The sequence below is a fragment of the Balearica regulorum genome, chromosome 3 (genome assembly GCF_011004875.1).
Source record: "Balearica regulorum gibbericeps isolate bBalReg1 chromosome 3, bBalReg1.pri, whole genome shotgun sequence".
In the NCBI taxonomy this organism is placed as follows: Eukaryota; Metazoa; Chordata; class Aves; order Gruiformes; family Gruidae; genus Balearica; species Balearica regulorum.
The window spans coordinates 32,660,052-32,686,280 of NC_046186.1; the positions used below are offsets into that span (position 1 = coordinate 32,660,052).

The window sequence follows — 26,229 nt, forward strand, 5'->3', positions numbered from 1 at the left end:
TCTTCCTCCTCAGGAGAAGATTGTATGAATATAGAGGCAAAAAAAAAAACCCAACCCCCCAAAAAACCCAAACCCACATCATTCCTGATTTCCTCCCTCCCTTTCAAAGTATGAAGTGAAATGATCATGGCCCCCAATAGACAAATCCTCTATTGTAGTCTGCATTTTCTTTGCTTTTCCAGACAACAGCCACCACTGAGATCTACAAATAATTAACACTGTACCATAGATCTTGCTTCAGGGTAGGAAGCATGTAAAAATGCATGCAGAGCAACTTTCACTGCCAGTTGACTTTCAGAGGTTACAGTAATGATTTTTTTTCTCTAACATCTTCAGAGGGTTTCTCGATCAGCTGAATAACTCCATTCCACTGTAGATAATCATATTGAGCATAGGAATTTAATATCTCATCGACTTCAGAGACTGCCAAATAACAGACTAATAACTAGACCTGTTGTCTTTGTTCCGTTTCTGGGAGCACACTAGAAGGACCACATGAGTTATAGAGCTGCTCATAAAATGAGCGAAAAAATAAAGACATAGGTAGGTGCTAAAAGAAGTATGTAAAGTTCCTTTAAAAGTATTTAAGTTCACCTCCTCTTCTCTTGATGGCTGCCACGCTTGAAGAAGAGTACCACAACTGGATTTTAGGGCACAGCACAGCAAAATGACCTTGAGAGATGATGTGAAAATGCCAAAATGCTTGATGCAATTCTTGAATGACTCAAAAATCCTTAAATCTCTGCCATTCTTTTAACTACATCTTAGCTTTAAATTTTGAATGAAGACCCTATCTTAGGAGACAATTACAAGCCCACCAAGATCATTACACTTCTCCGGATTCTGCCATTAATCTCCAAAGAGAAAGTTCTGTTCCATTTTTGTGGATTGCCTGTCAGAAACGTGTCAGACCCTGAGTGGTTTCCTTGTAGAGGGAATTGATTTACTAGTGTGGCTCTGAGTAAGGGAAGAACTGAAGGTTTCTGGGACGTTCATGCTGGACAATAAGACCATGTTTACATGTGTGCAAGGAGGGTTTATTCCCTGCAGTGAATCACAGGAGTAGAAACCTGTTAGAAAAATGGGCATGGGGGTGTGTGTCTGTGTGTGCATGTGTGTGATGTTCTACATTCAGCTACAGAAAAGGAAGGAGAATGAGGTGTATGTGTAGGAAGAGCACGATTCCTGACACAAGATGATGAGAGTTCAAAAGAGATGGTTTTCCTTTGAGCAATTTTTATTTTTTCAGTGTAGCTATGATAGGGAGATGCGTGTTGGTACTGGAAGGAGCTCTTCCTAACTCACATTTTTTAATTTTGATACGTCACCAGATTTAGCATCCATGGAATGTGAAGAAATGGTCAATAAAAGGGCACTTGGTATGAGAAACATCACTGTATTCACAAGACTGTAAAACTGGTAGACTGAATGCAACTTCTTATTGTAACATCCCTTTGAGGAGGGGCAGATGGAACTGAAGGTAGCAATTACTGATGCATCAGTATCTGCTACAGAGGTGTTACCTGACTGCCACAGCTACTGAAAATATATATCAGAAGAATCAGGTTGAAAAAAACAGACTGGGGCAACAGAGGCTGGTTTTGGTGACTTTCTGCCAGCAGCATTAGAAAGTCTCTGCGTGTTTCTCAGTCAATAAGTGATGCCAACATATGGAAAACCGATCTGATTTGAGCAGCATGAGGCAGAGGGACACCAGAAACTATCATGCAATTGCATGATTAGGAGAAAGCAGATGTAGAGGAAATGGTTTTCCTCTTTGTGAAAAAAGAGTTCCATGTTTTTCTCATCTGTGTTCCCCATCTCTCAGATACTGAGAGCAGTGTGTTTGCTTGTTCTCTTCGTCGTGTCCTAAGGAAAAGAAACAGTCTGAATGCAAGACCTGTATTTAGTGTAAGACCTGAGTGAATCATATAGGTTGACTTCAGTCTTTCTGAATCACAGGTAACCATGCATTAGATGTTGAGCTCCAAAGTGTCTGTAGGAGCATCTCAATGCCTGTATATTGCAAAAGCCACCCAAATCTTTTTACTACCCTATACATTTCCTTTATTTGCTTTGTACATAAAAAGGCAGCTTACTGTAGTATATCAGTTGTCTGGACCCACTCTGCCGTGCTGTGTTTTCTTGAGTCTGTACCAGTGCAGGAGGTATCCTTTGGAGTACGGAATTGCTCTGAGTAAAATTTTGGCTTGCGGAAGTAGTCAGGCTCTGGCTTTCTCCCCTTCCCTGACTGATCTTGCTTCACAGTGTTCACTGGTGCTCTGGCTGTCGTTCTTTGTCACCCGTGTGCCTCTACATGGAAAGATGCTTACTACTGATTAGAGCAGCTTAATTTACTGTGCAGCGTTCAGGGTAAGGTGTCATATTTTGGAAGGAGAAACATGCTGTTTGAATGTAGTATTTTATAATGTGATACTCTTGCTAGTTTCTGAACCTGTTTCATCATCTTTTTACATTTTAAAATATAGTCATTATTAAAAAGGGGAGAAAAAGAGTGAATGACTCTGTACCCAAATCACACATTCTTGCTTTTGGTAGCCTTTGGGCTTTGCTAAGCTTATTTTGATTTTCTAAGTACAAAGAAAGTTCACTGATTTCTCTGAGACCTATTTGGTTCATAAACAAATATCTCAGTTGAGCAAGGCAAGTGTGTAATTGTATGGGAAGTGCTGAAAGTTGCCTTCCACCAGATAAGTTTCCAAAAGCCTAAATGTTGACCTGATTTTTCTCAAAACTTTATCAGGCTGCAAAACTTTATCAGGCTGCAGATTTCATAGAATGGTTTGGGTTGGAAGGGACCTCAAAGATCATCTAGTTCCACCCCCCCCGTCATGGGGGGATTTCTGCTTAGGAAAATGAGAAGAAAAATTGTTGTATTTCCAGTGTCCATTATTATATGTTCCTACTTTTAAGTCTGTTGTTCTTATTGCTGCTGACTGATTATATTTTTTTTCTCCAGAAAAGTTAAAATGCATAGAAATTGGCCAAACTTGAAAGCAGACATAGTGCATGGTGGGTTTTTTTGGTGGTTTGGTTTTTTTTTTAGCCTGACCTCTTTAAAATCAGTGGAAGACTGGCCCTTGACTTCATCAGGGCCAGGAGTTCACCAATAATTCCTGTAAATAAGGATACATAATACTGCTGAAACCCTAGGGGAAAAGTACTCTGAGCCCGCATAACAGTTTTGGTATTTCTTTCTCTTTCAAACCAATCTTTTTTTAAATGCCCTTAAAAATTTTTATAACAATAACATTGAGTTTCACCCAAAAATTTTTCTAACCTACCTGTATATTAAAAGTGACAGCTAATCCATAGCTGTTCAGTAAATGAAAGCAGAGGTATGCTGAAGTATATGAAGTATTAGGTAAATTCCTTTTCTCAGTGTTAAAATAATTTGCAGCTTTGCTTTCAGTGGTACGTTTTCTGAGTGGGTTGAGCTCTCCCTAAGTAATTAATAACTCTTAAGCTGTCTGAATAGTTTCCCTTGAGTTGCATCATATAATGTGTCATATGAAAACAACTTGAGGCCTAATGTAACATGAAACTATGTAGTACATCTTAATGTGATTTGAGGAAGATGAATGGCAAGGAAATTATTTCTTATTCTGGGTAACAAACAGCTGTTCTTAACTTTTATTTGAAAAGAATTTAAAATACCTTTTCTAGGCAGAGACTGGTAAATTGTTCTAGTTAGTTATTTCCCCTACTCCCATTGCACCAGTCAAGTTAGGCAAAAATGAGAATCAAAAATATAGCAATTTGATGCAGCGATATTGAGAATCGTGTGGAGATTTTGTGTATTTGGCCACCTGAGCTTTACTTTTATATTCATATTGGATCTCAGTTTAAATGCCTTAGCAAACACAAAAAGGTGAAGATTTCAGTGTCTCTGTCAATGTAGTACTAAATAAATCATTACCCACCATAGGAAAGTTGTTTAAACTAACTCCTTGAGCTCTGGTCACCAAATTATTGTAACATTGTCATGTTACAAGTGACATATACCAGGTAATGGTATATGTCAGCTGGAAAAGATATGTCTTGCCATAAACTCTAAACATCTCTCACTTCACTCTCAGGAAATGCAAGTTGGCTCATCTTTCTCTTCTTGGAAGATATTCAGCAAGCTGGAGGCTTCATTGATACTTGTAAATACGGAAGTTTATCCTATACTGTAGTGTATTCTCATTCGATATGGAACAATTAGAGTTCATAAGACTTAAAAATAGATGCTGCTTTTCCATTAGTGCTTTTTTAAAAATAAAAACAAAAGGTAAATAAAGGATTGCCTTACTAAATTTGATATGGGTAACTCAATGCTGCTTTACAAAGATAGAACTAAAACTGTTTATAGCACAGTGAATACACACTTAATTCATTCATAATTACTTCTTGTTGCATGGTAGTGCTAGGAGAACCAGCTGGTACCTGCATTTCAGAAATTTCAGAACTTTTGAGGAAACACATGAATAAGGAAATATTTTTGCCAAAAATCAGTCTATACTTTATCATTATAAACAGTGGAAGGTATGTACGAACACAGTTGTAAAGTTCATGCAAAATTCCTGTAACTGCTCTTCTAGCAACGTCATCATGAATCGTCTGTGCTGTGCTTGGGCCACAGCACCTGTTTTTAGGAAAAATTACGGCTACATTTAATCCAGTAAAAAAGAGGAGAATGCAACAAAAGCCTTTGCAACTCTTGAGTATGCGTATGCTTTGATAGAGTGGCACATAGTTTTTGCAGGAATGTCAGTGTGTATTTATTAATATTCTGGATGCATCTGTGTGATGCTTCAACCTGTGGAACATTAAGAGATGCCTGGATTTGTAATGTATATATGTACGATCTAAAACCTTGTATTGTTAGGGATTTTTCTGCTTGTTATCTTTAGTCTCCTCAATCTGCCAGCTGGGGCCTCTGTCATTTACAGTACACCTCAGTCCAGCAGGCTATAGGGTGGTGTAAATTCAAGCCTGTGTATTCAGTTCATGTGCTTCAATTCCTGCTATTGTTTTCAGCAGTTTCCACCAAGGGTGTGCTTCACTTTGAGAACACAGTGCTCCATTCATCAACTTTCTTTTTTTTTTCTTTTTATTACATACTACTGACAATATGAACAGAGGGAGAAAATCAAACTCTCTACATTCCACCTAAAATATAATTTAGTCAGAATTTGGGCGCCTGAGTCTCGGAGAATGATTCAAATTGCCTACTCTCAAGCACCACCTAACCCCTGGTGGCACCCAAAATGAATCATTTTGGACAACAGATTTCCCCCGGCGTCTGGGCATAAGTTCCATGGAAGCTCAGAAGCTCCATGGCTTAAGCAGCCAGGCATGTAACTCCCACCCACATTTCATTGTGTCTCCAAGATGTGTGTAGAGATGCCTGAATTCTGCCTACGTTCCCAGAGGTGCCTAAGCCATTGATTGTGCTTAAATCACACATAATAAGCTGGACAGCATTGAATTCAACACAAACCACGGCAGTCATGAGCACTTTCAGCTTAGAAGAGGGAGAGAGGACCTTTTAAATAGCCTTAAAGGTTAGAGCAGTCATCCAGGAAGGATATCTGGTTTGGATTGTCCTAAGCTGAGGAAGCTCAACAGGAATGGGAGAACTTGACTGTTGTCCCGCTGTTAAGGAAACTTCCTGGGAGAGGAAAATCTCAGATGCATATTTTTGCTCTCAAGTCTAATTATGTGTTTTGGTTCAGATACTTTTGTCCAAAGAAACATAAGCATCCCCTGGTTCAGAGATTAGATGCCAAGGATGCTCTCATTTGCCTGTCTGTTTTAACTTGTAAGTTCTTTTGTGTCATCTTTATAGAAGAATTTGCACACTTACTAATTGCTACCCATATTTCTGTAATGTTAGGGCTTTCTTAAGACCTGTGGTCTCTCTTAACTGCTTTGGCCTAGACACCATGAGGTACTACCCTAAGTTAATGTTCTATTATATATTTGTGCTTTACATCTGTAGACTTTGAGGTGAGCTTGGTACAGGTTTCCTTCATCCTCATTCTCTTTACTTTTCCTATTGATCTTTCCCTGTGCCACATGGAAAGGTTAAATACTCTGTGAGGAAGTACTTGTTGAGTTGTAGACATGTGGAATAACTTGCTTTTGTATTTTTCATTAACATTTTGTTTTTTCTCATGTTCCAATATGAGATTTTATATTTACATTTCTGTTCTGGCCTTTTTTTTCCCCCCATCAAATGTTATTATATATTTATTTAAAACACATACTTTGCCTATTTCTGTGGAGTTTTTAACTGAGCTTTACAGAGTAGAAGATACTATGGTAGTAATACTTAAATTTTGCTATAGTATCTTACTGATCATCCATACCTAAGTCACTTCAATGCTAGATGCATGCTTTTTATTCTATTACGTTCACGTGAAGCCATTCAGGGAGCAAAAGCGTAGGGGAAATTGTGTATAGTAGTAGATAGTATGGTGGTTTTCTGAGTATTTTATCCCTTCATTTTCTTCCTTATAACATTCACCATCTGGCTGGAAGATGTTGAGTATTAAGTGTATACAGCAGTTGTATTACCAAATTTGTGCTGTTTGGCCAAACACTGGAACAAGTTTGCCAGATGGTTGTGGAATAATCTCCACTCTTGGAGGCTTCCAAAACTCAGCTGGACAGAACTGATAGTAACCTGATGTAATTTCCAGCTTGGTCCTGCTTTGAGCAGGGGGTTAGATCCTTTGGCCTCCAGAGGTACCTTCCTACCTAAATTACTTTGTGAATCTAACTGAATTTGTCCTTGATCCGATTCTACTTAAATCTTACCTCTTTAGTTGACTTCACTGAAATCAGTGTAATGCCCTTAGGAATTAATTTGCTTTGACCTCATCTGCTTTCCTCGTTTCTCCCAATACAGTTTTCTCTGTCATTTCAAAGGTAAGAGAAGCTAGGGTGAACTCCCGCCCTTTTTCATAATGCTGGCCCATACTTTAACTCTTGTCCTGTTTCACAAATAGTTTGATAAACAGATAAGATAACTTTATATCATGTGCACTCACACACAACCAACTGTTTTGAGAAAATTCTGAAAGAAACACTTAAAATTTTAGAAGACGAATGCTGTCATTCATTTAGATAGCTCTTAAAGTGTCAGGGAAGCTTACAGTAACAAGTAACGATGGTGGGGGGGGGGGGGGAAGTGCTCAGTATTCACTAGAATACCTACCACATCTAGAACTACTTCTGTTTGTTTTGCAGACTTATCATACCAATCATGGTTTCCCCTCCTTTCATTCGATGAAGACTTCTGATACTTGCCTTCCACAGTTGTCTGCCCTTTTCCCATTAATGTAAACTCCCCTGTGTCTCCCAATGTGGAACTTAGCTGGGAAAGTTAATTGATTTTGGAGAGCTAATCAGATGCTCCCACAGCCAGATGTCCTGTCTAGGTTACAGCTGTAAACCTGAGATGCCATGTCCGTAGCTTGCCGGGGGTGCTGTAAACCATAGGGCTGATCCCATGGCCAGATGGTTTACTCTTCTGCAGAGACACGCTCATGTATTACTGATGCCCAATAAAGTTATTATTTTCTTTATAAATCATAAACATATTCTTTATGCTATAATTAAAATACAGAGTAGTGTGAAATCTACATCTAAGTCCTGCAAAGCCTATTCACTTTTGCCTTGCCTTTGACGTGGAAGCATTTATAACTGCACAACAGAGCATATGGGTCCACTAACAATGTAGGAGAGCAGCCAGTTTGGTCCTGGGATAAAACAGGAATCAGCTGTGGGAAATAAGCCAAAGAAGTGTGATTCCCACATAAGGGACTTAAATAGGTGTTAGTCCATAAAGAAGCTCTTTGGCAGGATTTAGAGCAGGCTCCTCTACACAGAAGACATTTTTTCTGAGATCCTAAGTTAACTGAAGTGCACTGATTTCCAGGAGGGTTGTGGGGATATTGTCTTGTCAGCTAGTGGGTTACTCTCTCCTTTTTTTCCCCCTTTGTTTTGGTTTTAGTTTTGGTTTTGTTGTTGTTTGGTTTGGGGTTTTTTTGTTTGTTTGTTTGTTTTTAGTAAAGCCTTTATAGCAAATTATAATCCTATTTGTAGTTTTTTAGAACTAAACCATTTACTTCACGTGATCATGGGAAGAAAAATGGAGGAAAGGAGGAAATTTTTCTGCTGCGTGGGGCCCTCAGGTTTCCTCCGCTCTGATCCAGGGAATGCCTTTTGCAGTGCGGCTAGTTGGGCAATCCTGACAGTTTTCAGCAAATGGCGATGTTAATGCGTTAGCTACTCGTGTGCTGTGTAATGTTTGCACCTGTCGTTTTCATTTGTTTCACCTCTGTCTAGAAAATCAATAATTTGAAATGCAGAAGCTTGAAAAGAAAAAAAGCTGATCCTTATTTGTTTAGTACAGAAGTAGTATATATTTAATGATTACCAAAGTCTGGTACAGAGTTACCAATTTCATTTTTTCTGAAATACAAATTTTTCCAAGAATTCATAGAAGTGGTGTTGTACTGCATGGTGTGATATAGGTGGCAACTCAGACTTTGTTTTAGAGGTGTCGACATACCTTAGGTAAGAAAGGAATAACAAAATCAAACAACAGCAAGTCATTCATTCAGAAATGCATTCCTTATTTTAGTTCAAGCCTCCTGAAGTCCAGCTGTTCTGATACGCGAGATGTCCAAGTCATTGTCCGTGGAGGTCACTGGATCAAACCCCCTGCTTAAAGCAAGACCAACTTGAAAGTTAGATCAGGTTATTGTGAGCCCTGTCCAGCTGTGTTTTGAAAGTCTCCAGGGATGGGGATTATTCCACAAATGCTCTGGGAAACTTGTTCCAGTATCCCAAGCAGTAAATGGGGAAAAGCGGTATTTTGAAATATGTTCATATGTGGCATTCACTTTGGAAAAGTTCTTAAGACTCCTGTTTATAGTAAGAAAGTTAGAACAAAAAATTCATTAACAAAATCTTCAGCCATTTATTCTTATAAATAGGCTGAATTGTACTTTTGAGAAGAGGCACTTCTGAATGCTAAAGCCCCTGAATTTGTATGAGTGTGAGTGAGCATTCGGCTCCTTGTTTTCACCAGGTATTATTTCTGTTCATTCTTTTTAAGTAGTGTTTTCATGTATAAGAATAACAAGAAATCTTTTTTTTTCTTTTTCCCCCTCTCTCTTATTGTAGGCAAGTATTTCCAAATGGGCTTCCTGAAGAATACTCTCTAGTTGCTATGTTCCGTGTACGGCGAAATACCAAGAAAGAGCGTTGGTATATATGGCAAGTTTTAAATCAGTATGACACACCTGAGGTTAGAGTTGTGTTTGATTTATTTTTTTCATTGTTTCTTTTTTTTCCCCATATAAGATGGCAAATATAACTTAGTGGATGTTTCACCACTAGATTTAGCTGTAGTTCATATGGAATAGACAGACTGTTCTGAAATAATTGATTTATCATAGGAATGACAGAAGTTTAACAAAATGTATTAAGACTGCAAACTAGGATAAGAAGGCATGTTATGTTTTATAGCTGATGTGTATTTACAGAGCTACATAGAAGGATGCTTCATAACATAATTCTTGCCCAATCTATGCAGTCAAAGTATTTTTATAGTTTAGATATGTTTTTAATTCTTATACTCTCACTTTTAAATGACCACTTATTTTATTTTTCTTTCAGATTTCTGTCCTTCTGGATGGTACAAAAAAGGTTGTGGAGTACATGACCAAATCTGCTCAGGGAAATATACTGCACTATACTTTTAAGAGTCGAGAAATTTATCCATTGTTTGATCGGCAGTGGCATAAGCTTGGTATTAGCGTGCAGCCGGGGATCATTTCCCTCTATTTGGATTGTAATTTAATTGAGAGAAAGCAGACTGATGAAAAATTCACCATTGACTTGCAGGGAAGGACTCTGATTGCTTCTCGCGCTGCAGATGATAAGCCTGTAGATGTGAGTAGTATGAACGGAAAACCAGATGACTTGAAATCATGTTTTAGCTGTGCTTTTACTAACACCATCATAAAGAATCATGTAGCTAAAAGGTTCAAAACTGGTTATTAATTTTGAGTGTGTATTCTTAATTTGAAGTCCTTAAGTCTTTCTGTCTAAACAATATTCAGTGCTGTAGCATCTGCTAAGACAAACCTCCTGTTACCAAAGTAACTACAAAAACTCGATCCTGGTTTCAGGAGTATTTTTCTGTATTCACTTTGGAGTAAGAGCCATGTAGTTACCTTGGACATATTATCACTGCATTTAGTGATAACTTCCAGTGGTAATTTTTTTCTGTCAGTTTTTATGAGATTTATTTATAAAGTTTATATCAGTCATCTGTTACAGTTTGTGTCTCTGTGATAAAGGGAAGACAAAAAAAATTAAGGATTACCTATGTATCAAGATTATGTCACATTCCAGAGTAATTCATCTATGCTGCAATAGGGGCACACATTGTTCGTAGTTGTCACTCCCTCCTCCAAACGGGAGGGATTGGGAAGTGGCTGGAGATGTGTTTCCCTGCAGCCTTTGGTGCAAGAATTACCCCGTACTTTTCCGGGCTGCGTTCTGTCCCTGAGATGCTCGCCTCGGTTTCCTCGTGCAGAGAGTTCACAGCGAGTAATTTGAAAGCTCCAGGAAGCGTCAGTTTGTTTTAAGTACGCTGACATCCAGTTACCGGGTTTAAAGCATCTGGCTTGGAGTTTATAGTGACCATCTGAAAGTTTCAGCTATGTTATGTACACTGTACAGTTCCAGATGAAAATAGCACATTGTAACTGCAAGCTAGCATTGTGAGAGGGATCAGTCCTGTAAGGCGTTAAACACTTTGGCCTGGACTCAGAGCTCTTATTTCATGAGGCCAAGCTCATGCTTAATTTTATTTTCTAAAACTGAGTTCTACTTTATTTGAAATGCACATACCATCTCCTCATTTCCTAGTAGCACTCAGGAGAAGGAGCAGATTCTTTCTATCTTATGTTGGTTGCATGGCACAGGCTGGATAATTCTGAGTGGAAGTTGTCAGTCGGGATTTTCACATCTGCAGGAAAACGTTATGGACATAAAGCTGATGAAGGCAGCAGAGCGGACCCTGTACTGACAACTCTTCTCAATACCAAGTGCAAGGGAGAGAGTAACAAGATACAAAACAGATGCAGAAAGAGGGATGCAAGGGCAAGATTAGCTAGTTAAAATCAGATGCTGTTCAGTTCACCAATTCACCCCAGATCTCTGAAACATGAGCTTTATGTACAGAATTTGTGATATTTTTTTTTCTCTTCAGGTGATTTAGTGGCAAGGTGCAGGCTAAGGTCTGTCCAAAGTGATAGACGATGTATGTGTGAGAGAGAGCTTATCGAGCCTTTGCTCTAGTTCACTGCAAGAGAAAGTTACGTTCCTGAAAAGAAGGTTTGCAGAGGATGTCTAGAGGGCTACAATGCCTATGGAGCATTAGCAAGAGCAGTACAGAGGGATGTAACTCATGTGAAGATAAATTAAATCTAAAATGTGATTTACATCGAAGTAATAGACTGCATAATCTGTTCCTTAAGTGAGGAGCTGTGTAATTTTTTTGGATTTGTCTCTTTTTCCAGCACTTAAGAAATATGCAGTGTTTCAAAGAGGAAGTTTATTATGCCAAGATAAGAAAATGCATGCTGTGAGACATTAGTGTTTACATCTTATATTAATCTCTTTTGTATTTCTTAATAGATTGAACTTCGCCACATAACAGTTTATTGTAATCCAAAACTTGCAACAGAAGACACGTGTTGTGAAATGTCTGCAGACCTGGTAAGTTATTTGTTAAAATGCAGATGTTAATACAAAAGAAATTGCTTCATTGTTTCTTTCTAAAGAGTTGTAAAGAAATTTTAATAGAAGTGTTAGATTAATTACTTCCTAAAAATGAATCCTGTATCTGGAGTCATGGTACATGGTTTCTTGCTGCCTAACTAGATGCACAGTGGAACTTCAGTAAAAGGCTCTAGGTGCTGCTATTGCTTTTTAAATGCATTTCTTAACGTTGATTAATATCTAATTAGTAACTGAGGAAGTCTCAGAGAGTAGGAAACAAATCACTGCAATGACCTGAGGCTGGCTTCAAATAACAGAGGCCATTTTAATAACAGTTGCATCTCATGAAGCATTACAGATAATGAACAAAGCCCATGAAAGAGTCTGCATGACAGTGGAAGGGAGGAAAATAGGAAGGTATTGAGGAAGGTGTTCCTCCATGCTAACGTGGAGGAATGGCTGTTTCATAATTGGCAAATACTTTCTTCTTTATAATGCACATGCTGACATGTATATGTTCTTTAAGAGAAGGGAAAACAGTGAGCCCTCTAAACTAAATCAGTTTTCCCTTTTGTTTTGATAGACAGAATTAGTATGAACTTGAAGACACTAGAACTGTAGAAATGCTCGAAGTTGTGGATGTGATTGTTTTGCTGAATCAAGCCTATTTGGAGGGGGAAAAAAAATAATGAAAAAAATATGCTAAAATATTGATCTTCTAGTTATGAATAGTCTGTAAGAGCAGGCTCCTCTGAGATAGCATCACTGTCCAGCCTGCAGTCAGCAAAAAAACCCAGAGTGCTGAAGGACTAATTGATTCCATCTGCAAAGGGATGGGAGAAAAGGGCTCCTGGAATGGGGAGGGATAAAGCTGCCGAAGCACAGAGGAGCAGATGACTCTGTGGGAACTGACAACTGATGGTGCTCAAAAGCATGGAAGAGGCTGGATCTAATTTATCAAGGGAAATTTCAATTTTAAATAATAATTTATAATTCAAATATATTTCAAAATATATTCCTGATAATAGTGCAGGCTTTCTCTTGAATGTATAAGTTCATAGATAAGTGAAATGAATGGGTTTTTTTCCTGTAGGTTCCCATTCTGCATGGAAATAGTTTATTTAGCAGTTATGACACAGTAACAAAAAAGTAAAACCAAAACAAACCCTAATTATATATGAACACAAAAAGGTCAACGGTAGGCTTTATGAATAGCATCTTAAACATTCACTCAGCTATGTAACTAAAAGCACCATCAGTTTCATTTATATGTCTTATGTTGAAGATGTAAAAAATTATGAACTACTTGTTAATGACTTTCATATTGAAACCAGCATTACATTTTCTGATTTATTTTTTCATGACTTCCTTACCAATTATAAGGGCTACATTTTCAGTAATTTAAGGGAAGGAATTTATTATTGGATACAAATTTCTACACTAAGCTGTAAACCCTGTGGGAATTTCTTTGACAGAAGGCTCGCAGGAGACCTCATGACGTCTTCATGAGAGCTTCTGAAATTTATCAGGTTCTGTTGTCTTGTCCATGTAGTGTATCTTCAGGTTGGCTCAGCTCTCATGAGTTACAGACAGGTGAATATTGGCTTCAGTGCTTTTTGTTTGTTTCCAAACTGTGATTTCCTGAAGTATTTCATTACCAAAAAAAATGACAGAATTTTTCCTCCCACTTATTCTGCCATTTTGCATTTCGGGGCCAGAGGTGGAGGAGAGGATGAGACTGAGAAGTACCCTCTTTTTCTTTCTTTTTTTTTTTTTTTTTTTCTCCCCATGGGCATTTTCTGCTTCACTACTACTAATTTTAGGAGACTTTATTCCTCTGTCTGGACTCTTTTGGAAGAAAGAAGTGGGACAGTCAGATCAGTTTTAACTGGCATTGATTTCAGTACAGAAGGATCACAATGCCTGGATTTCATTTTACTGCAGCTTTTTCCTCTGTTTGGCAATTGTTGTGGCTTCTCTGTAATATGGTGTGTACAGGAGTATTAGTATTTAGTACTAACCTAAAAATAGTATTTGGATGGTATTTATCTATTAACCAAGGTGGACCAAAAATCAGAAAATCGTCTTTTTATTTTAGTGCCCACATGAGGAGAGGTTACTTGCTACGACTTCATCACCAGTGACTGTTCGTGCCAGCAAAATATACACGCTTCCAGGAATGCAGCAAGAATCTAGAGAGAGATGCCACTGCTTTCCAAATAAAGTATGAGGTTTTCCTATTGCTTTTTAGTGCATCATGCTGTTTAATCCTGCTAGATATTAAAAAGAAAAACAACCAAACCAAGGTTGTTTGGGTTTTTTTGTCATTATGAAAAATATCTTACTGGTTTGTAGTGTTGTAATGTACATTTTAGATTTAGTTAGTTTAAAGTTAGAGTTGCAGAGGTCTGTAAGGTTTAGTTGTTTGAACACACACGCACACACAAAAAAAAAGGTAAAAATGAGAATTATATTTAGGCATTATGTTAAGTGTAAATGGTTTTTGCCTGAGAATAAGTTTTTTTTCTATGTAATGTTTTGTTTAAAATCCTTCTCCTGGGTGTTGTGCTGTATTTATTCTGAGTCATTTGCTTTGTTAGGCTTTTGTGATAAAGACAAGGAAACCAAACCAAGTACATATTTTGGATCCGCTTCTTTGTTGATTTTTTGATTTCTTTTAAAATCAGGGAGAAGCAGGATTGCCAGGAGTAGCTGGTTTGCCAGGCCAGAAAGGAGATAAAGGTGAAAAGGTAAAATATCAATTGAATTCTTTCTTTCAAACCTTTACAATTTCCTGTGCTATTTACTTCGCGTGGGGCTTTCCTCATAATGAAGGTCAGCACATCAGACGTTTTCCCTTCAAACTCCATTCCCTAAATGTGTTTGGAGGATGCTGGATTAGGACATGTCTGCGAACGTGTTTGTCTTGTGCTAATAGAGGGGGCAACTTGAATAAACTATTGCAAATCAGCCAGAAAGACAGCGGATAGAAGCTCTGAGTTCAGCGAATGCAGTGTGAGAGGAGGATACCTGGACTGTCCCGATCCAGAGGACAGGATGGAGCTGTGCTAACCCAGCACCCTCCCTCACAGCACAGTGTTTAGTACATCATCTGAAACAGTTTGTGCACACAGCCAGCGCTGTTCCTAGGGCTGCAGTACCTGGCTGAAATGGGTCCAGTTCTGAGAGGGCTTATCCACACAGTCAGTTGAAATTAAGTGAATTCCTTCATAGTGTCTTTCCCCCAAACTCCTCACCTCCAATATATATTTCACTTTTGATACCAGCTGTATCTTTTTCCTAGGTGGAAAAAAAAAAAGTTCAATCATGTTAGTTTCTATAGCCCAGCTGAACCTGGAGAGATTGCTGGCAGTTTCCAAATTTAATCATGAATTTTTGCTGATCCTGGGTCTGTCTATATAGAACAGTCGTCTGGGTTAGGGTTAGCCTCTGTTGCCAACATAGCGAGTTTCCTAGCATTTATTTGGGAAACTGCTTTTCTGCTTCTGACATGATGCATTTAGACCATTATTGCTACTAAGATAAGAAAGGAGACTTCAGAAATCTAATTTTTTTATCATTCCATCTCACAGCCAATTAGCAATATTTACCATGCTAAGCATAGTACCTCTAAGTAAAGCATGTGGGTACCTGTGGTCACCTCCAGTTCTGTTCTCTGTTCGTTTTACGAAGAAACCCTCATTGCATTGACTCAAAAACCACCCAACAGTCAACGAACCCTTTCAACTTCTGTGCATCACTGGTGGCAAATGGCACGAGGCCATGTCTGACATGGTTGGTAATTACATTGTACAACATTTTTTGTTTAGATGTAAACCTGAAAATTGTTAAGCTTGACATTCATGAAAAATAAATATTTCAAGATTTACAGAAAGAAAAGGTTTTTTAATTTTTATTTTTTTTTTGTAGTGGCCTACTACCTGTAAGTCCAAATTTGATCTGGTTATCACCAGCCACTCTGATACTTCACTGAATATTTAGAGCCTGAGCAGGATTATGTGCATCCAGCAGCTTAGCCTAATGATAGCAAATTGACTTTGTGAATGTTAATTCACAAAATTCAATGAATTGGCAGGTTAAAGTCAGAGGTAGTGCAGCAAACAGCTAGAAAGCTGCTTAATTTGAAGTGTCCTTATAATTGACCATTACTTGCTACTTGCTAGCTTTTGGGTGGGGTTTTTTGGGTTTGTTTTGGGAGCTGGGTGGAGGGCACATTACTGCTGTGATTAAAAGGATGATCTCACTGTTGACTTTTGGGAGCAAATGAATACTGCCTTGAATAGTGCCTACCATGATGGAGCTGAATGCCACTCATGCTCTCCGAGGCTTTAATACAATTTTTTCTTTGCCTCTGTGTTTATGCAAGTTTTCAGCAACACTTGCTCTCAATGATGGTCTCACTACATCAATAATTAGAGGTGGAGTGGCAACAAGACCCTAGACCATTCCAGACATGCAGGATACATGATGTATGGCCAGATTATGTAAAGGAAAGTAACAGACTGTGGTTGGACATTTTGTAATATGTTATACATGAAATAGGCAGCTTCTTTATGACTCACAAAAGGGATTCACACAAAAGGGATTTCTGTAAGTTGTCTGATGGTTCTTCAGCCTATGTTTCCCACTTTGTTTGTGCTCAGCTCCTCATTGTTTTGTTTTCTTTTGCTTCTAAATCATATTATTATTAGCATCCAACTAACTATATTTAAATGTCCTTGCCATGGCAGCATCCAAGTGCAAACAAGTTAATGTTAATTTTTTAGCTTCTTTCCTTGGAAATTTCTGTATCTGTTCATATTATCTCTCATTCAGCAACAACATTCCTTATCCTGTTATTTTACATTGTCTCATTCCAATTTCCCATTCACTGTAATTAATTGTATCACTGAATTTACATGTCTTTTTGTTGCTATGGAATTAGCAGGAAAGTCTCTACATACCCAAATGGGAGTTAGGCTATATTCAAGCCCCCCTAAAATCACCCTTCTCTTCAGTCTGACGTAGTTGTTCCCTAAGATCAGCCTCTGTTTTGCCTGTTCAGGAATATCTAAGCTATCACCAGTACAAAGCATGATACCTGATAAGCCATTTTTAGGAGTTTTGAATGTAATTATTAGCCTGTTTCCACTTCATTCCTGTACACTTGGCAGTACTCTTGGCAGTCTTGTACTCTTGGCTCATCTTAGTACCTCTCAACGGGTCTGAGCCAAAGTGTATTGTGGGCCCAAATGGCTGAAGAGCCATATTTTCACTGGAACAGGCATTCATGCAAATATTGATGCATCTCTGGCAAGCTGTCCATCTGAATGTACAGGGGCATCACTGATCAGAGTTATTTCATTTGTGTGAATGACATTCCTATTTGTATGCTTGACCTTCCATTATGGCTTCATGAGGACATTACACGGACAGTTCTTGACTCAACAATAGAAGTATTATCTCTGGTGCTTCGGGGGTGAAGAAGCTTCTCAGTTTCAAGACTGTCTCCCTTCTTGAATGACCAGACTGTTCAGTTTGGCACCATATACCTCTTATTGTGTAGCAAAAACTGCCTTAAGGGCTGTAGTCCCTGTCCCTTTTTTTTTCCTGTGCAATCTTGGATCCAGGGATCTTTGCTCGGCAGGATTTAATTTGCTGGGAGATCAGCTTCTGCAGCTATCTGCAGCAAGGGACAACCTCCTGGTTTTTAACGTCTGAATAATTAAAACTCAAAAAGTCACCAGGACTAACTTTTGCTGCTTACTGATCTCTGCCCTCAAAACACACTTTTCAGGCTGCCTGAGAGCTTTTTCCCATTGGATGAAAACTGAGAGGCGGCAGCAGTTAGGTGTACAGTATAGGTTATCCCCGAATGATATACCGTGTTGCTGTCACGGTAGCTTGATTCCTAGCACAGTGTATTTCACAAGTTTCAAGTCATCACAAGTCAGGTGGAAGTCTCCTGTGATTTAACCCCTTTTGATACCTGTTCTGCAGAGCTAGGTTTCCTCTTCTGCTGAGCTGAGTGAGAAATGTACCGTGTTTTCTGTTTTGGAAGCAATTTCTACTCCTATTTCAGCATGGCATATAGCTACTCAGACTCTTACAAATATATTCATTGTTGGCAAATGTCTTTTGGTCATGATGTGAAGGTCCTGTTTTGTCCTCTATATGTAGAAATTCTTCAGAAAGACAGAATATGCATCACAGTAATTGGAATGATTACATATATACTGAATACGCATACTAATTTTCTCTACCGAAGAGGCAAAAAAAAGTAATTGCATGTTGTCTTTTTTATTTTTATTTCTTTTAAGTGAACTTCGTGCCCACAAAAGATTTTAAATTGAAATCCAAAGAGAATTAAATATTTTAATATAATATTAAACCACTCCAAGCTGTGTTAATAGGTCACTGGTTAATGCTGTAAGTACAGCAGGGAGCAAAAAGCCAGAGGCAGAGCGCTTTCAAACATTAAAGAGCCTATTGATGCACACCATGGAGAAATTTATTACTATTCAAGTGAGCTTCATTAATTTAAATTTTACTTAAGGAAAAGGATGTTTAAAAGGCTATTTTTAGGATTGGTAGAGATAGGTTTATGCAATATATTGTTGCACTAGGAAAATATTTGTAATAGAACAAAAATAGAAAAAAGAAAGCATGGAGAACAAATGAGGTGTTGAACTGCTCTTTCTGCCTATTTTCCTTGCTAGTCTTCCTTTCCTTCTTCTTTGTCATTTCTCTTATAACCCAGGCCCACCTGATTCCACCTAAGGCATATCCATCATGTTATGTGGCCTTGAGAACGGTTCCTTTCTGATCCAGTTTGTGTTGCAGAGGTTATTGGTAGGGACCTAGAAGCTGGAATGCATTAAAAAGAAAAATTTGGGGCAAAATGCATCTGGCTGTCAGTGATGACAAAGTCAGGAATTGCCAGTGTCCTTGGTGGGCTAAAATCTTATAACAGGCTCCAAACCTATGGAGTTAAGAATTTATTGGTAGTCTGACTTATTGTTTTAACCATCTAATAGTCCAAATTATCAAATTAATAGGGAAAAACATCATTAGCAATACAGTTTAACTTGTTTTGTTAAAAAAATCCCAACCTCTTAAATATATACCTCTTCTCTATGTTACCACATTCACCAGCCCAGTATTCACCTCAGTCCTATGGATGGCAGTTTAAGCCCTCCTCAAGAGGGGATGGGGCGGGTGGCAGTGAGTCCTCAGCACACTGATATGCTCAGAGGGTTGGGGGTGTCACCCCCTCCCCAGCGGGGCCACCCCGAGCTGGAGCTGGAGCTGGAGCTGGAGCTGGAGCTGGAGCTGGAGCTGGAGCTGGAGCTGGAGCAGGGCAGGCAGCAGTCACTGGCCCCAGCACAGGGGTTAAACCAGCGACACCCAGCTCAGGCCAGGGCTGAGCCCCTGCACTGTAGCAGCCCCTGCTCTTCCCCCTGTGCCGGGAAACCCTGGAGTGATGCTGCCTTTGGGATAAGTTTTCTTTCTCACCCTTGGCAAATTCTGAGATTTTTTTTTTTACTTTTTTTTTTTTTAATTTCTATTTCCCCCGAATGGTTTGGGTTGGAAGGGAGCTTAAAGATCATCTAGTTCCACACCCTCTGCCATGGGAAGGGACACCCTCCACTAGACCACGTTGCCCAAAGCCCCATCCAACTTGGCCTTGAACACTTCCAGGGAGGGGACATCCACAACTTCTCTGGGCAACCTGTTCCAGTGCCTCACCGCCCCCACAGTAAAGAATTTCTTCCTAATGTCTAATCTAAATCTACCCTCCTTCAGTTTAAAGCCATTACCCCTTGTTCTGTCACTACATGCCCATGTAAACAGTCCCTCTCCAGCTTTCAAATTTGAATTTATTGTATTCATCAACTAACAGTTCCTAATGAGGGTGGGTTTTTTTCCAGGTCTAAATACTTCAATCACCATTTTAGAATCATGAGAACTGTTTACGTGTCTGTACATCTAAATTTTAAATTTTCACTTACATAGTTTCTTACAGGGACTGCCTCTGACATTAATCATACAGATGACAGATCTAGTATAAAGGATGCGTTCTCTACATTACCTCTTTCACCTTCCACTTCATCACTTTTGGAAAGCCTGCCAGTACCCTGTCTGCTAGGAGCAACTCAATTCAGAATGTCCTGGTATTTCTTTCTTGATAATAGTACACATTTTTCTTACCTGGACGTTTCTGCTGCTATTGGCACACATAATTATGCAGAGATGAAAACTGACAAAGCTAATTTACTTAATCAGATCTTATAAAACCAAAGCGGATCTTGGTAAAGGAGTACTTTGAAAACTGACATAGATGATTCATTTTATCTGAACTAATATGTTCCTATAGTAGGCAAGAGCAATGTTGTAATGTAATACTCTAGCAGTGTGTGCTGTAGGCCACGTTAATGTAATTCTTTCTATTTATTAAGTGCACTTGCTTTTATCGTAGTATTAAAATCATCATCTGTAGCTGGTTAGTACAGAACCCTGCTGAGAATATTTTCCTCCTCTAAAAATTCATTTTAGGCTTTGTTTTCTAGATTAAATATTAATGTGTCAAGTTAATCCCACTCCATATCACAATATAAATATATTTTAAATAAATTTGCAATTCAAGAGACAGGATAATGTGTTTAAATTAAAATACTTTCTTAAAAGAAAGTTTTTTTGTTTTATATGAGAAAGGACTGCAGTTTGTTAACTTACGTAATTATTCTTTGTCACTCTGTCTATCACCTCATTTGGTTTTAGGCTGTCTTCGCTGTACATGATTCTTCAATAGTAATGTGCGGTAGAGGAATCAAGGTGGTGTATTTTGTGTTAGCTACTAGCGTATCATTTCTAGTTCTACAACAGGTGCATTGAATAAAGGCTGAACGGTGCAAAGAGGTAAAGGTCAAGTGCTTTTGAAACTCTCTCAATCATTAATGTAAAAAAATGATCACAAGTGTAATACTGCAGGTGGTCTCAGATGTGCGAAATTGTTTCCACTTCAGATAGAAGGCTGATTGGTATCATTCAAAAGAAGCATGTTTGCTGTCTGCAGTCTCTCGTTAAGAATTCAGTTTGGCATGGCTTTACGGAAAGTTGACGGAAGCATTTTTATTTTCATTTTTCAGCCTGATGAATTTCCACCCTGTCTGCTTATGAGTTTACCAAAATAAACATTGTCAAAAATATAGTAGCCATCCTATTGTTTGCAAGAGATCCCCTTCTAAACAATGTGCTATCCCTTAAATATTTTATTCAATAAGCATCTTGTGCTCAGTTGAAAAGGATTTTCACTGGTACCCTTAGTAGAAAATCCTAATAATAGACTTAAAGCTCAAGGTACTACCTTTGAACGTCGTTACATTGAGCATACCTCATAACCTGTAAATGCCAGCATTGTACTGCTAGTGTTCACCAGCTTACAAAATTGTTCTTCTGGCAGCATACATGTCTGTTGACTTTGTAGTTCTAAGCAATTATGGTTGTTTATTCTCCTTCTTACAATAATTTAGTTACATTAACTTAAAAAACTGAATTGCAGTGTGTGTCAGGAGCTAGAATGCACTTATTAAGGCATAAAAGAGCTGGGGTAAATGTAGGCCTGATGGTCAGGAACCCTGTTTTTTCATCTCAGTTTATACTTTTGGCATCTACTGTGTAAGAAGGAGATGATGATGCTTGTTCACTTTTGTAAAGGACATTGAGTTCTGCAGAAGCAAAGAAAAATGCCGTTATGCAAAAATAAAAATAATAAAATAGGCAAAACCCCTCTTAAAAATGCAGTTGCCCATTGTTTTTTTTCCTTTTTATTCTGTCATGGTGCCTGAGTGAATACTATTATAGGTTGTACAACATACAGTGTCTGATCTTTCAACTCATTGAATAAAAGCATGAAAAATTAGAATCTCTCAGACTGTGGTTATTAAAAGCGCAGTTACAAGACAGAAGCCTAACTTCATGATCTAATTCGCAGTAGACTTGTCTTCAAGGTGGGGAGTCTGTCTGTGATAGTGGAACAGAAGCGTAAACATGCCTTGGTTAACTGGCTAGTATGTCACATATGCTAAAGGCTTCCTGGCGTGTAGTGGACTGTGTAATTTTAGACTATACAGTATATAAAAATACCCTGCTGAATGTAACAAAGTGGTTCTGGTCTATTAAAATACTGGCAAGTGGCGTAAGGGAACAGAGCGTGCATAGATAAGAGAGTCACTCTGTGGGGGATGAGATAAGGTAACCATGGGCCAGGCCCGCTGCGTTCTCTCTCATCGTGCCAGTGGGTTCGTGCTGTTTGCACACACGGGATTTTGGTCTACTTTTGAGATAGAGCTTACAGGACTGTTCCAATATTTGAATAAAAAGGACGTAGGAGATGGCTCGTACGCTCCTCCTGAACATTGATGCTTCTGAGCAGTGGTTTAAACTTCTGACTGGAATGGTGTTCTGCACCCGCTCATTTTGATTGATTTGCTTAGCTCACGTGTTATAAACAAAGGAGTTTTGAGCCAGCCTGCGCACATGCAGTTATTTTATGATGGTTTCTGTATATAGTTGTTAAGAAACTAAAATGGGAGGCAAGGAAGGTAGTTAAGTTTTATAGTAGGCGAGAAACAGCAACAATAGCATTCGGGTATGACAGCTTCCTTCAAAGTTATGGTGACAGTCATTAGGACACATCATTCTGCTTTTAGAAAAAGGTAATGATGAAACCTGACCTGTAGCATTTTGGTTTTGGGGTTTTTCTTTTGGTGGATTTTTTTTTTCCTTCTTTTTATCTTGAGGCTAGAGACAAAAAAAATTGAATTCTGGGGATTTAACTGAGACTGCCATCCAGGGCCCTGGATCTGACCCGTAGGCTCCCTGGGTAGAGCATAAGGAGAATTAAGCACCTCGGAGTAGAATGTGCTGAGTCAGCAGCTGCTGCATGCCAGCCTAGAGGGAATGCTGAGGAAAAGCATATATTGTAAATCCTTTCTTTACCAGGGATTAAATGTTTTATAATGACTGTTCTGGGACATAGCAAATACTCCAGTTAGGTACTACTACTTGCCAACCTTACTGCTCTTTTCTTAACTTCAGAAAGGTTAATAACTTCAGAAGTACGATGTTTACACTGAAAAGATAAAGGTACTATAGTATTCAGTCTCTCTGTCTACGAAGCTCTTTCAGATTTTTGGTTCTAGGGGGGGTGGTTTGTTTCTAGGTTTTTTTTTCAAAAGCTTCACAGCAATGTTTGTATTCTGATAGTGAGTTCTGGGATACCTAGCTGATGTTACTGTACCATAACTATATTAATTAAAATCACTTTAGACCTGATGGAGGGACTTAGGTTGTAATTTAAGAAATGGTTATGCACTTTACACAGGAACAGTCTCACATAACATGCAAGAAAGAATCATCCAGACAGGAACCTGGTCTCCTTGTTCTCAAGAAAGAGAGACCAGGCTGCTGGGATGGAGTTCACTTGTGCAGTTCCTAATGTTCCTCTTTGAACTTTGGAAGAACTTTAGAGCCCATGACCACCAGTGTGGTCACAGAACATGTATGTTGTGTGGCCCAGACAAAGTCTTTCTGCTACGCTGTTGAGTTAAGCATCTCCTGTCCTATACATAGCAGAAGAAAAAGACGTCACTGCAGCACTGTGTGTGTACCCCAGTTGGGAAGATCATGAGAAACTGATATTTGTTACTGTAGAGTGGGTTTATTTACTAAACTGACGAACACTGCCTAATACTGAGAAGTTTCTGCATATGCTGAATATCAGAATTACGAGTTTCCAGGATCCTGCTATTTAAGAAGTTATGCACTTTGTGAGTTTAGAGTTCTTGGGCACTAATTCCTCAGCAGCGGCTTTTGGTTTTGCAGTTTTAGATTTGGGCTCCAAACCTACGTTTACAACTGATGTAAATCTGGCTTTTCTGCTTCTTTGTGCAACCTTTTATCTCAAAAAACAATGTAATAGTTAATTCTTTTCAAACCAGTGACATTTTCTTCATAAAGAATTGAATTACTCCAAAAAAGGCTTTGGTATTTTTGGTTTGCTAGAAAATGTTCTCTTCTCAGTACAAGTAGACAAACCTAATGTTTTGTTTTTAAATGAAGACTATGTTATGGCTTCAGTGCTTTCATTATATTAATCTAGCATCCACCCAATTTTTATTTTAAACTTTGTAACCATTATACTTGACATTATTAAACAAAATTTCTGTGTTTGATGTTTTCTTCAATCATTTTTAAGACTCATGGTCTAATTTACTCATGGTCTAATGGGATCTTCCATACCTCCCGTGATCAGCTGGTTGTCTCTTAAAACTAACATTTTCTTATAGATTGCTTATGGTTTAGGGTTTGGTTTCTCTGAGGAAGAGAGAAACTGAGTTTAAATAGTGTCTTTTAAAAACGCTGTGGGCACCTGACTTTTAGACCAAAGAAACCTGTATTACATGTTGAGCTTTCTCAGCATGGAACATGCTCAACCCAGTGAAAATGAACCCACTTGGTTTCACTCTGCTGTTGCAGTGGATTGCCTTAAAATCAGCAGACCTGCTTTTTCTGGAAATGTGCACGTTGCAAGTATTTGTCAGATGAGGATCTAAACTGACATTATAGGTGTTTTAAAATGTATTTATTTTGTCTAATATTAGTGTACATATAAGGCATCCTCCTCCAGTGGTTACATTAGTAAGCATGACAGAAACAGCATAGAAGATGCTTTTCTGTTGAATTAGATATGACCTTAGTAGTTGTTAGCTTCAGAAGTCTGTGGAACTTCTAACTGATTAATTTGTTTTGTAGGGTGAAATGGGTACAAAAGGACAGGATGGTGTTGCTGGTCTTCCTGGCGAAAAGGTATGTTCATGTATATTGAGATGCAATTTGACTTACGGGAAGTGGCCGTTATGTCAGTGACTTATCTGTAATTATGTACAGAAATGGGAGGATAGAACACTTCTGTTAAAAAATGAACTTCTCTTACCTGTGCTGACATGTTTTTGTAGCACGCTGAAGAAGCCCCTCAGACCAATAGTATTCTCTGCAGGTGCACTTGTTGGGCTTGATTTTGTTTGTCCTAGAAGTGGGGGGCTATACAGAACCAAAGGAAGCCACTTGTTCCCCTGTGCAGTTTGTGGTCTGCAAGCCTAGAAAAGAGCTCTTACGCTCTCAACAGGCCGCTCGGTAGAGCTCAGAGATAAACACCACTGACCTGTAAGCAAAGACTGGGGAGTACCTATGGATAAGAAAGCATGTCAGCCTATCTGTGTATTCAAGAGGGTAAGTTTCACTTCATTTCAGAATGTTAGTGTGCAAATTAAGGCAGTCGTACAGGTTTATTGCGTTCAGACCTAGTTACCTGTATTAGGGAAAGTCTACCAGTCAAAACTCCAGCATCTCCAGTATAGAAGACAGCCCTCATAACGTTGAGGAAGCAGCACATTGCTGGAGTTTCTAATTATTTGACCTCTTGTGATTTCTTTTCTGTTCCATAGTGACAGTTAAAAGAAACAGTGGATTTTCTGCATATACATGGCAGCTGGTTAATATGTAACTGAATAAAATTCTCCAGATACAGGTGTTAGTGCACTTTACTGTTTTTTTTTAATTATTTTTTATTTATTTATTTCAGTGGTATCTTTAACATCTCTGTTCCAGTCCTCAACCCTCAATTCTGTCAATTTAGGCTCTTTTCCATCATGTATGTCAAGTTTCTGTTCTTTCAGTACCATAAACAAGTATGACTTTTAAAGGCAGCTGTTGCTGTAAAGATGCTCAGAATTGCAATATTGCGCTTTACTGGTTAACATGCTGCTTTCACATGTATGCAACATTATCGTAATGGCAGAAGGTTTGGTTTATTTTGTAATTATCCAGATTCCTAGAGTACTGAAATAAGTGGAGTTTCACTTCAACTGTCAGGTTTAAAATCTGTAATTAACAGGATAACAGGATATATCGAAACTATTTTTTATTTTTACTTATAGTTTCTGTCTCAAATCACGTTTTGTTAAAAATGGGAGGTAGATTTATAATATTACCAAAGAGATCAATTAAAATAATATTTGCTGCTGATGCTAAGTTATATGTGGTAGAAAAATGGAGAGCAGGCTGCAAAGATCTTCAAAGGACTTTGCAATGTTGAGGGACCAAATTATAAAGTGGCATGTAAAAATTAGAAAAAGTAATAGTAAAGAGGAAAAACAAAGCAAACGTTATGTATTTCATGGACTCTGGACTAGCTATTGATTTTCAAGTAAGTGGTCTTAGAATTACAAATCAATGAAAACGTCCACTCAGTGTTAAGTATTAGTCAAATAAACATATGGAATTTAAGAATGATTAGGAAGAGAATAGGGAACAAAACAAAAGCATCTTAATGTCATTATAGTTAATGAAATT

The 26,229-nt window shown here is 38.4% G+C and overlaps 1 protein-coding gene across 7 annotated transcripts in view; it reads left to right on the plus strand.

The window, feature by feature from the left end:
• COL19A1 (collagen type XIX alpha 1 chain) overlaps positions 1-26,229 on the plus strand; it is a 205,459-nt gene that overhangs the window by 23,984 nt on the left and 155,246 nt on the right. For all 7 annotated transcript variants that reach the window (XM_075747427.1, XM_075747424.1, XM_075747428.1 and 4 more), the window contains exons 5-10: positions 9,205-9,328; positions 9,700-9,975; positions 11,731-11,811; positions 13,913-14,038; positions 14,502-14,564; positions 24,631-24,684. In XM_075747427.1, the coding sequence (XP_075603542.1) occupies positions 9,205-9,328; positions 9,700-9,975; positions 11,731-11,811; positions 13,913-14,038; positions 14,502-14,564; positions 24,631-24,684 (724 nt within the window). The remainder of the gene's footprint in view (positions 1-9,204; positions 9,329-9,699; positions 9,976-11,730; positions 11,812-13,912; positions 14,039-14,501; positions 14,565-24,630; positions 24,685-26,229) is intronic.